This window comes from Leptonotus elevatus, chromosome 19 (assembly GCF_054856555.1).
Source record: "Leptonotus elevatus isolate MCC_2025b chromosome 19, RoL_Lele_1.0, whole genome shotgun sequence".
Classification (NCBI taxonomy): domain Eukaryota; kingdom Metazoa; phylum Chordata; class Actinopteri; order Syngnathiformes; family Syngnathidae; genus Leptonotus; species Leptonotus elevatus.
In genome coordinates this window covers 5,363,022-5,378,732 of record NC_141257.1, presented here as the reverse complement: position 1 = coordinate 5,378,732, position 15,711 = coordinate 5,363,022, and the positions used below count along the sequence as shown (strand labels likewise).

Sequence of the window (15,711 nt, the reverse complement as noted above, 5' to 3'; positions counted from 1 at the left end):
ACATAGGGGACGTCTTTTAACGTCCTCGGCGCCCTTCCCTAGGTTTATGCTAAACGTTTTATAACGTTTATGGCAGTCAAAGAGTTAAAAATTAGGGGCGCCAGGCGATAATTTTTTTCCGTAATTTATTGCATGACTTCACTAGTTAACTCACGATTCATCACACATTTTATATCTGTTCTAAATGTACAATAATGTTTTCATACTCTTGTTAACAAAAGTGGGGGGAAAATGTTAAACTAATATAAATAGTTAATATAAATTTTTGCCGTCAATGGCAGTGAATGACTTCATGACTTAATTGATTAATTGATAAATAAAAAAATATAATCAAAACAATTTAAACATAACATCTATGTAAAAATGCTTTAAAAACAATTACTACATTATACAAATGTTTCAGTAAAGTTGATCAAATAAATGTTATTCAACTTCATTGTCCTAAAAAAAACCTGAGTCTCCCCACAGCAGAATGATTCGACCTTGTCTGTCATGTGCCACCTCGCGTCACCTGTCGATCATTTCAAAACTTTATTTAAAATTAAGGTAGTGATAAAAAAATTTAGAACAGATCTTTACTATGAGCCTAAAGAGAAACAGTTAATTGTAATAAGTGTTATGTGCACAAATGTATCATTAATTAATTATTTATTTTTTTAATAATTGCTTTTTTTATTTCCAGAAAGCTCAAGGGATGAATGAAATTAGGTTCCAAAGTTTAATAAAACAGACAAAGATGGCACAGAACTCTATTTTAAGTCTATTCTGTTTGTCAACAATGCTTTGCTCTTATTAGGGGTACTTGGCTGAAAAAAATATTTCACAGGGGTTACATAAATAGAAAAAAAAAGGTTGAGAACCGCAGCGCTAATATACAAATTGACCACTCAAAGAATCCCTCCAAGTATGGATGTAAAATAGTTTCAGTTTTTTACGTTGCTTTAGACGTCAACCGTCTCCATTGTAAATCTTAATGAGCGCCCCATTTACCGCCTCCTGCTTTTATTCCCACCCCCGGCTGGCCACTTTAATAAGCTCTGGCTGTGGACCAGGACCAGGAGGAGGAGGGGGGGGGGGTTTGGTGAGATGTCTTCGTTTGATCCTAGTAATGAGTTCTGCTCGTAAGCGCCACGTCGCTGCAGGTGAAAAGCTTCCTACTAGCTCAACTTTATTTCGTGAGATTTTTTTTATTTATTTTTTTTTAAGCGTGTGAAAGTTATTTTAAAAGATGTAATGTCAGCATTTTGCTGGAAGAGCAGCTTCCTTTTTTGGGATCGGTTTTTGACTGCATTTCCTTAAGTCAAAAACTTTATTGCACAATTGGACTTGACATGAAAGTAAAAAAAAAAAAAAATGAAGTGGCATGAAGCCAACTTTTGTCAGTACAGAGAAAAACATTTTAGCGTAATGACTAGTTCAAACAAAAACAGCTATTTTTTTCCTCACCTGTCACTCAACGGCCTCACATGCTGCTTATATGTGCCGAGAATTATGAAAGTAAACATACAGATGTTCCTTCCTGGTTGTCTTACACTGCGGCGCTGCGATTACAGAGCGCGCACAGTTATGATGACAGGGCCACGAACTGAACTTGCCTGGGGTAAATTATAGTATGTTCGCAGATACTCGAGGCATGAGCCGTTAGTTTTTTTTTGTTTTTTTTTGTTTTAAAGCCGGAAGAGCAAAAACATTCTCATCACGGAAAGCAGTCAACAGCAGTTCTGCTGATATCTGATATGGTGGCTCCTCTAGACGATAAATCAGAATTGTGATCGTGTCCGCAATGGCCTTAGCTGTTTGCAGAGGTTATATAAGGAACATAAACAGTTTTTATATTTGGTTCTGTGTCAGAGGGACATCTGCTGTAGCTTCTTTCTACTATTTTGGTCCTATGAATTGCTTCCAGGCAGCATGGTGGACTAGTGGTTAAGTACATCTGCCTCGCAGTTATGATTTTAATGGTTGTGGCTTTTCAATAATGAAGATGTACGCTTATAAAATTGAACCTTCTTTTCTGTAGGCGTAAAAAACAGGATTACATAGGCTTTTCAATCATTTTCAGCGAAACAAAAATTAGGCTGTGTTGAAATACTTCCTGTTTTCATTCTTCTTTCGAGTTTAGTCTGAACTTAAACGGTGTGTCGCCATTTAGTAGTCGATAGTGGAATTACATCCAGAGGGGGTTTACTTGTGTTTATCTGACTTGGTCTTTTGTGTAATGTCACATGCAATATTATCCTGCACACTACTCTTTATTACAGTGCTTTTTTTTTTTTCATTTTTAAATGTACAGTGAATCCCGATCCCCTGTAATTGACACCCACTCAAAAAAAGTTTGTAATGTCATTGAGATGCCACAAGACGGCGCCAAAGAATTTTGTTTAGATGGGGATAGAGCTCCGGCCTGAGCACAAAATAGAGAGCAGGTTGGTTTTAAAAAAATTATGTCCATGGTTGTCATGGGTGCTTTATGGTCATTAGTTCTCAAAAGCCCGTTGCTCAAAAATAAAGGTGGCTTTGGTTTGGGTGTCAAAGTCAAGTACAAAACGACTTTACATCCTGTCGCTCTCCATGCACGTGTTGATGCGCCTTAAGGGCTGTTTTTTTTGTTTTTTTCTCCCACCTTATTTGATCTTCCACGTAACGACCACCACGCCAATGCGCAAAAAAGGCCCGCTTTTAACAGGTACATAAGGTCAGCCGCCAGCCCTCACAACTGTTTCAGTGGCAGCTTTATAAGGTTCAAGTATGTGTGCTGCACAAGGTTGGATATTTTTGGGGAGAGGCCACCACTGACCTAACATGGCGGCTGACATTTATTTCCCCTGCTCGGCTCTTCTCTCTCCAGGGGAGCTTTTATGTGCCCAGTGAGGACTGCCTGCAGAGAGCGCACACTTGGCACAGAAGACTTTGTCGCCTCCTGCTGTCCGCTCATGGCGGTCTCAGCAGCTACTGCACTGCTCTGGTGAAGGAGGTGCCGCAGATAGAGCAGATGCCAGCGGAGACAGGTGAGCAAAATTCCACACATACAAGGTCAAAATGAGTCTCAAATGGTCAAACACGCCATTCAAATGTTGTTAATGTGTGTTGTCTTAATCGTGTTGTTTTCCTTTACATTTGTTTCATTTATGGTTTTCAAAGTGTTCATTTACAATAGATAATAATTTTACGTCATTCAAATATGTGTCAATTAGGTTTTATTTAGTACTGGATTCAAAACTTTCCCTTTGAGTTAAATTTTTTGCTTAACTTGTTAAACTTATATTAGATCAAATTAAGCATACCACATGTTGGTTCGGCTTTTGGGTTGGGTTTGTCTTTACATGTATGATATTTTAGTTAGGACTCTCAAAAATTATTTTTAACTCAATTTATGATCATTTTGCACTCCGACTTGTTGCAATTAGTAATGGTCGATACCAATTTTTTTTTTTATCAGACCTATATCACATGTACTCAACTCTTAACTAGTCAAGTCAAGACAAGTTTATTAATATCGCCCTTAATCACAAAAGAGTCTCAAAGGGTTTCACATGCCCACAGTTGACAAATATTAACGGCGTCCCTTGATCGAACCACAAGAGGGCAATGAAAAAACTATAACTAGTCGCCGATACCAAACACCAATACCACTAGTACTTTTGATGCACAAAAACAGATCATTTTAAAGACAGACCTATGAATTAATGGCAATTTTCTACTCTTCTAATTTATATTTCCTAAACGTGAAATGAGCACAAGATGGTGGTCAATACTGGTATCGGCCGCCGTCGTAAGTACCGATACATTGGAATAAGTCCGGGTATCGGCCCGATACAGCACATGGTATCGGCCCGATACAGCACATGGTATCGGTGCTCGCCCATCAATAATCGTAACTTTATCAGCGTCGAGAGCATTACCCCATATTCAAATGAGCAGGATTTGTTATTTATATAATTTCCAAATTATTTTCCATCTACTAGTAGCTATTTAGTACTATTTTCTTAAACTATGTTTGTTCAACTTGTTAAAAAAAACAAAAAACAACGTTTTTTATTTATACCCTTTTATTTGCATGACTTTTGTGTAAGTCCTCTTTCTCAACTGTGCAGGTCTAACAAAAAGCCTCTCGCTATGATTTCACTTTGCTGTGTATAACTGCGAACTACCGTACATGTGATCAATAAAGTTTGATTAAACATATTTTCCCTAAATTCTACTTCTTTATCCCAGAAGTCCTGCCTGTCGAAGAGACACTAAATCAGCTCGCAACAGAGTTACAGGTACGCACGTTTCATACACACAACACGAATGCATAGGGGGACAAAATTGAAAAACATAATTACGATAACAAAACCATGCTCGTTAAATGATAGTTTGGTTATTTATAAACAATGCTTTGCTTTGAAACTGAATGATGGCACCCTCATATCTCTTTCAGTAGCTTTCAATAAAAAAAACTAAGCAAAACTTTTATATGCATCTGTAAAAGAGGACAGATAAAAAATATGTTAAGGGGACCAGATACTCACTTCTGGCAAATGCAATGTCCCCCCCCCCCCCCCCCCCCCCCGTGTCCGTGCTCGCCAGCTGCAGGAGGGCGGCGAGAAGGTGGCGGAGCAGATCAGCAAGGACGTGGGCCGCCTTTGCGCGCAGTTGACCGCCCTGTGGGGTCGCTTCCTGGAGGCGGCCGTGCTCAACCCCCACGTGCTGTCCTACCTGGCTCAGGAGCACCACACGCTCAGGGTAAGTTTTTCTTTTCATTATTATTATTATTATTATTATTATGCCATATGTTTGTTTTTGTACCTGTTCCACAAACAGAAGTACAGACTTGCTGGACTTGCACATTTTAAATCCAGTTTTGTCGTCGAGCAGCGACCGCTTTTGTATAATCAGCGGCCCATTTAAAACGAATACAAACGCTTGTTCGGTGTGTTTCTCTCTCTGTGGGGCGATTCTGCTTTTGTTGCATTTTGTCTGAAAGTAAATGAACATGTTTGCTTTGGTTTTGAAGTACCCCGTGGTGGCGGGATGCTGGCAAGCCTTCACACGTCAGTGGAATTTTCAATTAACACATATTCTGTAATTATTTTGGGGGTAAAAATATACCAGGGATCCGGTCCTGCTGGCGATTTTGCTGTCACAGTGCCTGAGTTTAGACTACAAAGTATCTCTAAATTTGAGAAGGCAATGATCATCACCTCCTATTTAAAGGAAGGCTTTTACAAGGGTTCTATTTGCGTGTGACATTTTAACTGCAGTCTGATTCTAATGGCGCATTTCGTTTTTGTCGCAGGTGAGGAGGTTTTCAGAAGCGTACTTCTTCACGGCGCATCCCAAAGGGACGTCGCTGATATTTCAGGAGGAGCTGTGAGTATAAGAAACCAGATAAAAAACACATTGGGATGAACCTCTTCATAAAACGGTTATTTTTATGCTCAAGAATCAACAAACAGGGCCAGATTGCGGGAGAAGTGCGGTGTTCCGACTACTTGGCCAAAATGCCTCCTTTGCCTGTCGAGTGCCTGGACATTGACGGTGACTGGAACAGCCTTCCCATCATCTTTGAGGACAGATATGTGGAGTTTTCTCAAGCAGGTAAGAAAACATGTTTGGAGGCAATTGATTGGCTCGAGAACAGTGGTTCTTAACTCATTCACTCTGTTATTTTCACTGAAGCAACCCCCTTCCCTCCCGGCTGTTTTACTGGATTTTGACAGATTTTGCAAGGCCCACATAATATTGTGTTCTATTGCTATAAATATATCTACCAAAAGAAAGATTAGAGTCTCTTCTTTCATCAGTGATTTTTTTTTTTTTTTAATATTTGTATCTGTTTCCATTTTGCAGCAATTAGCATTAGAATATAGCTAGGTTTCATCGATATTCACAAATCTGTTGAAAACAGTGGGGAAAAGAGCTTATTGCAACATGGCTCTGGTTGATCTCTTAAACTCTGCTGCCCCCTGCTGGCTGTTTTTTGTAATAACTACCATTGCTTTGAGCGACCTCTTCGGGTCAGCCGCTGCATCAAAGTCTTCTGTATGCGCTAGCATTAAAACAATTTTTTTTTTTTTAAACAACGTATAAATACGTTTTTGGGACCATGGCAATATTTAAATATTTTTTATACGTTTTTGGGAGCAAACGAGTTTGACAGGTCTAGACACGCACCTGACTCAAGTGTTTCACGATGATATACCCCCGCTTGACCATCATTGACTGCAAGTGACCACACTTGTTTGGCCTCTGCAGGGAATTTGGCACACTATCGTGACGGTACATCGTGTGATTTCTTTATTATTGTAATTAATCCCTTCATATGAACTATGTTGAGTAGAAAAGAAAAAAAAACTAAGCTAGCCAGCAAAGCTAAAGGCTGCATGGAATATCAAAATAATATTTTATCGGTCCATAAAGACGGTTTTGGTGAATGTGCATAGGAAACTGGTGGGGTTCATTACCACCCAACAAGGTTAAGAACCCCTGTCATGCTTTTGTCTTTCCAGAGTGGGTCCCCCATGTGCCGGTTCTCGCGACGTCTGACGATCAGACCGACTCGACTGCCAACAGGACACACCCAAGTAGTCTCAGGTCCAAATGCTTTGAAGTATCCCAGGATCCTTCGGATAGTGACGACTGCATGGATTTGACCACGTACGTGTCGCTCATTGGAAAGCAGGCCAACTGCAGACATTCTCAGGATATTCTTCCTATGGAGGAAAGAACGGAACGACCAGTAGCAGATGTGCAGGAATCGAAGGACGTCTCAGTTGAGGAAAGCTGTAGTTCAGGTCTAGGGAAATCTGCAGATTTTGATTCTTGTCAACCAGAAGTCCAAAAGAATGGTAACGTGGATCTTGTTCCAGAAGATCCCATTGACCGTTATGATGCCTCAAAGGACAACATTAGCCAAAAGAGTGAGGACAATTTCTTTGATATGTCTGTGCCATTAAATCAATTCGTGGATGACGAAGGCGAGGATGCTCCAGTTAGCACCCCCGCGGTCTCCGCCCATTCTGTTTCATCGTCCTCGCCCGGTGGTCTCGGAAAGGAGGTGCCCCGTCGAGGAGGTCTGGTCGTCTCCAAGATCATAAAGCGCTCATCCTCTGTCATTTCAGACTCTGGTATCGAGAGCGAGCCCAGCTCTGTGGCGTGGCCGCCCGTTGAGGCGGCGCTACGAGGTCGACCCCCTTTGGATTTCTCCGGCGAACGTCAGAAAATGTTCCGCCACCGGGTCCTCCGCAGCTCTTTGGAGGGCCTGCAGATGGAGAGCAACGGTAGCATTCCGAGCGGAGGAATTCAGGCCTCGCTGACGTCGATAAGCTCCTTGCCTTACGAGGACGAACGGGAGCAGCAGAGCCACGGCGGCAAACTCACCAAATCCATGTCTGCGCCGCAGATCAGCAGCCCCGACGAGGAAGTACACACCTCAAGTAGTTTACGCCAACACTCCGATCAAGTCCACTTTTCTTTGAACTCGGAGCAGTCGGGATCATCGGTTTTAGACCCGAGTTCAATGACAAACAATAGCACTGAAGGGACTGTCAGTTCGGAAATGTCAAATCATCCGCAAAACGTTTTGCAGACCCACAAATCCGGCTCGGCGCTCAATTGCGAGTCTGTGGGGGGGGGCCCTGTTATGAGCGGCCACGAGGAGAATGGAAATCATCACATCGGCGGAGCGAGCGTCTCTGTGGAGGAAGTGCATCTCGCGCCTTTGGAAGCACTTCCCCGCAGCAGTGGACACAAGCCAAGTGCTCATAAAAAGGCAACGGACCAGCGGAGTGTCATCAACGTCGACGAGAGCCAAACTCCACACCGGACTCGATTTCATAACCAGGAGTCCGCAACACTCGCCGAACTTGATGCTTCGCAAGGCTGCGACCTCACAAAGCCGACAAATGAGGAAATCACGTCGCGCGTTGACCACACGTCGGATAACAAAGTGGCAGACGATCAGACGGAACCTTTGAAGAAGGTGCCCAACTCGGGGCTGGCCTTCGTCAACAAGAAGATGGTGGAGGTGGTGAACATGTCGGTGTCGTGCGCGCCAACCTGCCTGCCCTTTTCCTCCGTTCTGAGAGACTCTCCGTCCATGAGTGGCATGTCCGCCCGCCAGACGACCTCGCCGATTACCAATCAACCCCTGGGATCGTTTGGTATCATCTCCTCAACGTTGGCCAGCCATCTTGGAATGGATCACGAAGCCAACGAACGCATGCTGAGGTTGGCTTTTCATACACTCGCTGGGCATATTCTCTATGGGGTACACCCAGTGAGCTGTTTGATAGCTATTTGATTATTTTGTTGCTGATAATGACAGAATACTGACGGCAGTATAAAATTCTGATCGTAACAAACTATTTATACGAGGGGTAGCAGGTGATAAAATTATTCACATGACTTCAATAGTTAACTCACGATTAATCGCAAATCTGCTCTAAAATATTTTTTTTCTAAGCTTTCATACTCTTGTTAACAATAAAGTTGGGGAAAAAAATGTGAATTGAATAGAAAGATGGCTGCATCTTTTTTAGTCATTGATATAGTAATTTCCCAATTCATAAAATTTTGTTAAAATTAAAAATGTACTGTACGTAAAAAAAAAAAAAGGTGTGATAATGATTTGTGTTGAGGTCATTTTTCTGCCACGAGATGGCATAATTGCATTTCTAAGACATTGGTGACAGCTCAGTGCATTTTTCTTTTCATAAAGAGCTGCCTAATCTTAAACGTGAAGTAACTCGTGAAATTCTGCACATTTTTTTTAAATTGTAAAATACAACTTGACCCCAGTCTCCACAAATATATGCATTATTATTACATTTATTACTGTCAAATTTTGACCTGGAGGCGACTGGAATTCTCCCAGTACAGGCTTTCCAAGTATGCGGCGGTCATTAGTCGCGCGTTTAAAAAAAAAATAATTGGTGCAACTTTAAATTAACTCCTAATTAACGCACACATTTTGACACCCCTAATATATAAAAAAAAATTATACGAGTTACATTATTTGCTTGTCTGCGCAAACTCCTCCAGTTTCTTCAAAGCCAAAGAAGAGCTGTTTAAAGGGATAAGCTTCCAGGGCGGCCTCTACAGCGACCAACCTCTGCTGGCATCTGACCTGCCCTACTTCCCTCCCGAGGAGGACGACGAGGAGTTTGACGACGGAATCCACCTAGTGGTGTGTGTGCACGGACTCGATGGTGAGAATCCTTTTTCATTTCTGCTTTGTCAAAATAACCAATTCAGACATCGTGCGTTATATATATATATATATAATCTGATTTTTTGCTTCCAGGAAACAGCGCAGACCTTCGCCTGGTGAAGACGTTCATTGAGTTAGGCCTGCCGGGATCCCGGCTGGACTTCCTCATGTCTGAAAGAAACCAGGCATGTCCGCAGATGAAATCCTGGGTCAATTTGAATGAAAAACTAAATGAACATTAAATGTGTTATTCTTCGCAGACTGACACCTTTGCTGATTTTGACACCATGACGGACAGATTGTTGGATGAGATTATTCAGCACATCCAGCTGTACAATCTCACCATAGGCAGGATAAGGTCAGTTTGCGCCTTAAGAAAAAAAGGATGGGTCGCAATAATAGGTACACCTGCACTACAGCCATTTAGATAAGGCTAAATAGGAAAATAGGAAAAACTCTATCCCTTTTTTTTTTTTTTCTATTTTTTTTTAAGAGCTCAGTATTGTTCATTCGGAAATGTCATCATCATTGCTCTTTTATTATTATTATTTTTTTTATTTTTATTTTTTTTTAACTATCCCATTATCATGCTGTACCGTACTCCCCTTTAATGTCAGCAGAGGGCAGCAGAGACAGCAAAATGACATCTGCACGTTCAACCTCCTCTTGATAATTTCCTGACCTCGGCAAACTCCAAATTGATAAGTGACTCAGAATGGATGAAAAGCTCTCTTATCATTCACAACCCAAATGTTTCCACCGTATTTTTGATTGACTGCACCCTCAACGCAGGGACGGCGTTGCCTGCTTCCCATCAAATTAAGCTATTCGTCTTCTCACTTAATTGCCCTCAAAATGCCAGCGAGAGGAGTTTCAACTGACTTCGCTCGAGCTGCACTCTCTGGAGAGTCGAGTGCAAGTGAGGCAAAAAAAAAAAGTATTCGGTTCATTTCACATACTGAGTCGACAGATGGTGATGAGGGAGTTGCAGCAACGGTGGAGTAATTAAACTAGGTGACTAGTCTTAGTTGCATCCACTGCAATTCGTTCTTACACCGTGTCAGAAAAACATTTAACACGTTAATGAAGTTTCTTTAATTACACGCTTCCCAGCTGCAAAGAGTCTATAATAAGATTTTGTTTTTCTTTTCTCACGCCGACAGCTTCATCGGTCACTCGCTGGGTAACGTCATCATCCGCTCGGTGCTGACGAGGCCTCGCTTCCGCTGCTACCTGCCCAGGCTGCATACCTTCCTCTCGCTGTCCGGCCCGCACTTGGGCACGCTGTACAACAACAGCACGCTGGTCAGCACAGGTGAGGTTGAGAGTGATTTTTATTATTATTATTTATTTTTTTTTGCATGCAAGCCACACACAAATTCAGTGGTAGCAATGCGCAGAAGTTGGGTAAAAAATAACCCAGATTAGGGCAAAAATAGACTTTCTTAGTTGTTTAACCCAAAAAGTTGGGTTAAATTAAATTAATAACCCACAAAGTAACCCTTTTTTTTTTATATTGCTTTGTGGGTTATTCATTTGACCCAACTTTTTAGGTTAATTGAATAGCCAAATTGAATTGGGTCAAAAATGAACCAACCCAACTTTTTGAGTTATTTAACCAAAAATGTTGGGTCGAATGAAATGTATAACCCATAACCCAACCCAATTTTGTTGTTGTTTTTGGGGTTATTCATTTGACCCAACTTTTTGAGTAAATTCAATAGCCCGAAAAGTTGGGGTCAGTCCCTTTTTGACCCAATTTGGGTTATTTTTGACACATACAAATATAATGTACTGATAGAAATGGAACAGGAGTGATGAAAAATTGGCATCCATTATACGTACAGTAGCCTATATGTGACACCTGGAAATATTTAGCCAACTATGCTGTGTATGAAAACCTTTGTCTTTACTTCACTGTTGGCTTCTGACGCCGGACATTTTGAAGGTTCTGTGGTTGACCAGTGTACGGCTCGGGATCTTGGAGGTTAAATTAAGTTATATTAAAATAAAGAGGAATACTATTCCATAGGTTAACACAACGTTTGGACGCACTCTGTTTTCAAAATAAGTGAATATGAGTGCTTTGGATATGGTGCACTCTAAAAACATTTGGGTAAAAAATAACCCAACTATGGGTCAAAAAACGGACTGATCCTCTTGTTGGGTCAATTTGACCCATTTTTGAGTCAAGAAATTGTTATTTTTTGTGTAAAACAACTCAAATGTTAATCAGATAATTTACTTGGGTCAAAAAATTGGGTCATTTTGTATAATACAACCCAGGAAGTTGGGTCAAATTGACCCATAAAGTGTATCGTTCCATATTTGGGTTACTTTTGTCCCAACTGTTTTTAGAGTGTGTAAAGCACTATATAATTGTACTCTAATTACTGTTTACCATTATTAGCAAATTAGATGTCAAATTTTTTTTCAACTATGACGTGCTTTTCTGCATAACATATTGCGCTTCAGAACTTTGAAGTGTTTGTAGCATAGTCAGGACTATAATTTTGTATATTAAAAGAAGTCAATTATTAAAAATGTCTTCTTATAATTATCTTGCCTTTCAGCGGATACTGCAAATGGTCTACTTGTACCCCAATGCGAACATTTTGTGCTCCACAGTATTTATCTACTCGAAAAATAACTGCGCGCCTCAATTTTGAGGCAATGTTTCAAAGGATTGTGTGTGCGTGCGTGCGTGTGTTTGAAGGTCTGTGGTTAATGCAGAAGCTGAAGAAATCAGGATCCTTGCTGCAGCTCACCTTCAGAGACCATATGGATCCGCGGAAAACATTCCTTTATCTCCTGAGTCAGAAGCCGGGTAGGAAAACCGTCGACATGCCATTTTGCTCCAAAAAAAAAAAAATCAATAAGCCTATTTGTGTCATGTTTCTGAGTGGGAGCGGCCCCCCCGTGTTGTGTGAGTGCAACAACCCAGTCATATGCCATACGGGCTTGGATGGCAATAATCACGGAATGCTTTTTGTCAATCCCCCTCACCGCCCACCCTGCACCCACGCCGCCATCAGCACGCGAAGCGGAGTGGCACAAGTCTGACACCCCATCACTGCAAACACGCCAGAGCGCACGCTGTTAAAAGCACTCGCTGACAGGAGACCAAAAAAAGAAAACGTCTGTTTTATTGCGTCTCGCCTGTCATTGCACTTTGGGATTGTGCCATTTACAGTAAAATGACACCTTTGCTCTCAGACGCGTACGCACATCGCATCGCAGTCTCTTTCAACGGGTTTTATTTTGTTTGGATTTCCATCAGGGCTGCAGTTCTTCAAGAATGTAGTGCTGGTGGCGTCTCCACAGGACCGTTATGTTCCTTTCCACTCTGCCCGAATAGAGATGTGCAAAACTGCTCTCAAAGACAAAACCACAGGTAAACCAGCTACGACATTTCAGAGAGGGTTTAGGTTAACTGTTTAATAAAATGGTTAACCTCGCCAGCCAGTTTGATGATTGTGATTCAATCGAGGGAGTTCTTCACATTATCAATCTGGTACTTCACGAGGCAGACCCGTTCGGGGAAAGGCGGGGCTTGCTGTACAATACTTCGAGCTGATTGGACGATGCGGCATCTTTTCACATTTTGTTTTGACCAATTAAGGCCACGGACATCTTTACCAGATAAAAAATGCACGAGACTCCTCTCGCTGTTGAAATTCAACAAGGAAACGGTGAATAATTCTGCGAGAACAGAATTAATTGCAGCGTCCATTGTTTTTTCCTGCCTAAACAACACCTGATTGGGCCGACCTAAAAAAGAAAGGTCGGCTTTACAAATACCGCGAGAATTCATCTTGCTGGCAAGGTTATAAAATTGTACTTGTGTAAGACATGTTCCTAATATTTTGGTTGACATATATATATATAGAGGGTCGCAACATTAGAAACATCTCAAGATTATACATTGCAGTTACGTGAATAAATATCACAAGTTGCGAAATATTAAACTTTGGTAGCAGTTAAAAAATAAATAAAAATAAAGATTTTTTTAATTTTATTAAGAATAAAATTCTGATAATTGCTTACTCAGCCAATTAATTAAAAAAATATATAACGAATATTATTAATTTATTTTGTCCCTTTACACTTACAACTAATAGAATATATGAATTACAAGCAGAGCATTTGTTTTACATTACTAAAATTAAAAAATTAATTTAAAAAAATGCAAAAATAGCAGATTTTTTTTTCTGGTGAGTGTGATAGGGTTGTGAATGGGAGCGGGGGCAATAAAAACAATAAAATCTACCAATTAATTGGCCTGGCCCTAATTTGAATCATCTTGCTTATTTCACAATTTTAGCAGCATTTTATCTATAGTCAATAGAATAACGTCACTATTTTTCATGTACAATTCTTCAAAACACATCTTACCACTTGTTGTCGCCTGAAAATGACATCACATGGGCTCAGGTAAACAACCAATGAGCTCTGAGCAACTGTGACGTCAACTTCAGTCGACAGCAAGTAGCAAATTCATTCTCGGCAAAATATTAACGGCTCAAAATGGTTAACTCAGTAAAATATATCTCTTATTTCTTTGCCATCAGGCCCCGTCTACACGGAGATGATCAACAACCTTCTGCAGCCTCTCGTGGAGGCCAAAGATTGCCGGTTAATCCGCCAGAATGTTTTCCATGCTCTGCCCAACACGGCCAACACGCTGATCGGCCGAGCCGCTCACATCGCCGTCTTGGACTCTGAACTTTTCCTGGAGAAGTTCTTCCTGGTGGCGGGACTGGACTACTTCAAATAAACGGTGCTTCTGTCTTGTCTCTTATCATCAACATGCAACGATCTGATGTACATAACAAGGCGAGTATTTCTTCGTTAGCGATGCGTGTTAGTGACTGTTTCAAGCGCTCACCTCGTGTGAGTGTGACTAGTAGCCATGCAAATTGTAACATGAATATGTAACATCTATCCAGCAATAGGTGCTTGCCTTATCACTAACCTCTCAGCTACAATGCTAACACATGCTAAATGTGCACCGTTCCCTTTCGGAGAAATCCTGATGAGCGTGTTCCATTCATCTGTTGACATCAAATTTAAGATCTATACAAGAAATATGGTAATAATTCTGATTGGTGTTTTCTCCCGTTATGTCGCTTTTATTTATACCTCGCTAACGATGTCAATCAAATTTGACTATTATTGTGAGATCATTTTTCATACTGGGCTTGCATCTGATCGTAGAAATGGCCAACTTGTAGTATGTCAGTTTTACTTGTGTTATTTATTATTTATGTATTTACTTTTTAAATCTAATATTTTGATGTAAATCACATACAGTATTATGTGGCATATAAGACGTTCAGAAAAGTTATCCTATGTATAAAATAATATAAAGTACATAGTAGATCTACATTTTCACTAACCAACTAAGTGATATTCTCTCAAAGCTTTTTTTTAATTTATATTTTTGGATCCTATGTAAGTATTTAAAATAGATTTCAAAATTCCAGGACTGATGCCATAAAAACAATTGCTTTTCCCCTTATTATACATTTGTTTTAATAATATGCTTTTAGTCTCATAGAGTTATTAGAGTAAACTCTAAAATTAAGACTCATCTTATTCCCGGCTAAAAAAATTTTTTATTGATTAATATAAATATATTATTGATCAGACTCCATTAAGAGAGTAGTTTGACTTTAACGTATATAAGGCAATATGCTAACATAAATAGAGCTAAATCAAAGTATTATCTCAATCTACCCAACCAGGAAATATAACACACACTAGACTTACATTTAATTAAATAAACGGATACATCTTAATGTATAATTACACGTCATTAACCCATGCAATGCTACTTTAAATATTTTATATAGGCTATCAACTGTAAACTTATGTATAGATCCAATTGTGCTGCATTAGATGGACACTATTAAAAAAACAATCATTTGCACGAAGCAAGAGCCACAAAGATGTGGTTAGATAAGTTTGGTTGTGGTTGAACTTGAGAGCCCTGACCTCAACCCCAGTCCAAAAAGAAGGAAAAAAAACACCCTACCCCTACACACACTCCAAAATCTTGTAGATAGAAGTGTGTAAGCTTTTGTAGCTATAAAAAGATTTTCTATTTTTCAGTCGTGTCCCAATATTATTTTTTCTCTATAGTGTCCTTGTCTTTTCATTCTGTTGAAGTTTACATGATGCCATTGTGGATCACTGCCTATTCTCCTGCATTGATAGTCAAGTATTAAATGTGTGTATGTTTAGCCTTTGCCCCGGTTTGACGGCAAGTGCACTTTATCGACAACCTTGAGTCAACCTCCAGCCGGCTTTCGAAAATCCTTTTTTTCGCCCAGCTCGCGCGTGTGTTTGCCTTTAAAACAGGCGCCGCCTCCCGAGAGACCAAGGTCATGTCCTAACCCAACGTCGTCGAACCCAACCTCAGCCCCGAGCTTTTTGAGCCGCCAGCAAGTCGATGATGGCGCAAAGCATACTTTTCTCGTCGTGCGATTAAGAAGGAATCAAACGGATCCTTT

At 40.5% G+C, this 15,711-nt stretch overlaps 1 protein-coding gene across 8 annotated transcripts in view; it reads left to right on the top strand.

Annotated features, from left to right (window-relative positions):
• Nucleotides 1-15,441, top strand: part of fam135b (family with sequence similarity 135 member B) — a 40,925-nt gene extending 25,484 nt beyond the window's left edge. For 7 of the 8 annotated variants that reach the window (XM_086062600.1, XM_086062598.1, XM_086062599.1 and 4 more), the window contains 13 exons: nucleotides 2,849-3,008; nucleotides 4,216-4,265; nucleotides 4,573-4,728; nucleotides 5,282-5,355; nucleotides 5,429-5,583; nucleotides 6,495-8,214; nucleotides 9,028-9,194; nucleotides 9,290-9,381; nucleotides 9,457-9,554; nucleotides 10,360-10,511; nucleotides 11,913-12,023; nucleotides 12,477-12,590; nucleotides 13,768-15,441. In XM_086062600.1, coding sequence (XP_085918726.1) covers nucleotides 2,849-3,008; nucleotides 4,216-4,265; nucleotides 4,573-4,728; nucleotides 5,282-5,355; nucleotides 5,429-5,583; nucleotides 6,495-8,214; nucleotides 9,028-9,194; nucleotides 9,290-9,381; nucleotides 9,457-9,554; nucleotides 10,360-10,511; nucleotides 11,913-12,023; nucleotides 12,477-12,590; nucleotides 13,768-13,973 — 3,255 coding nt within the window. In that variant the 3' untranslated portion in view covers nucleotides 13,974-15,441. The remainder of the gene's footprint in view (nucleotides 1-2,848; nucleotides 3,009-4,215; nucleotides 4,266-4,572; nucleotides 4,729-5,281; nucleotides 5,356-5,428; nucleotides 5,584-6,494; nucleotides 8,215-9,027; nucleotides 9,195-9,289; nucleotides 9,382-9,456; nucleotides 9,555-10,359; nucleotides 10,512-11,912; nucleotides 12,024-12,476; nucleotides 12,591-13,767) is intronic. The other variant, XM_086062601.1, reaches the window with a different exon arrangement.
• Nucleotides 15,442-15,711: the final 270 nt, after the last annotated feature.